This window comes from Sinocyclocheilus rhinocerous, unplaced genomic scaffold (genome assembly GCF_001515625.1).
Source record: "Sinocyclocheilus rhinocerous isolate Xijiao unplaced genomic scaffold, SAMN03320098_v1.1 C35448696, whole genome shotgun sequence".
Classification (NCBI taxonomy): Eukaryota; Metazoa; Chordata; class Actinopteri; order Cypriniformes; family Cyprinidae; genus Sinocyclocheilus; species Sinocyclocheilus rhinocerous.
Window position 1 is genome coordinate 1 of NW_015751925.1, and position 484 is coordinate 484.

Below are 484 nucleotides of genomic sequence, written 5' to 3' on the forward strand. Positions count from 1 at the left end.
AGTGTTGGTTAAATTCAAACTACTATTCGGTTTTTGGCTAAATGAAAAAAGTAATTTCAGTGCATCATTAGTGTTAATGAGTCTGGAGTGCTGCAGACCTCTGGATGGGTTTCAGGTAAAGATCCTCCTTCTTCCCAGGGGTGAAGTTTGGTCCCATGATTCGCACTTTCAGCCCAGTGGACACGACACCAGAGAACACACGGCCGAAAGCGTAGAAACGGCCCTTATCTGTGGTCGGCACCATCTTTGAGATGTACATTATGAGGGGAGCCTTAGGGTCGCAGTTCTTAATACCTGCGCAGAACACAACAAATACAGTCAGACAATTCAAATGCAGCAAACAGCAAAGTAAACGCAAGAAAATGAGTGCATCGTACCCATAGCAGCTTCATCATCTCCAGGTCCTTCGTAAAGCAGCTCGCAGCGATACCTCTGTGCAGTGACGGGAGAGGGCAGGTGGATGGTGATCATCTGAAGCAGAGCT

At 47.1% G+C, this 484-nt stretch overlaps 1 protein-coding gene across 1 annotated transcript; it reads right to left on the bottom strand.

Annotated features, from left to right (window-relative positions):
• Positions 1-58: 58 nt before the first annotated feature.
• LOC107734868 (elongation factor 2-like) lies at positions 59-480 on the bottom strand (the record flags this gene model as incomplete). The annotated part of the gene is made up of 2 exons (XM_016546755.1): positions 59-294; positions 378-480. Coding segments are annotated over 2 exons (324 nt in total), but the record flags the coding sequence as incomplete, so codon positions are not given.
• Positions 481-484: the final 4 nt, after the last annotated feature.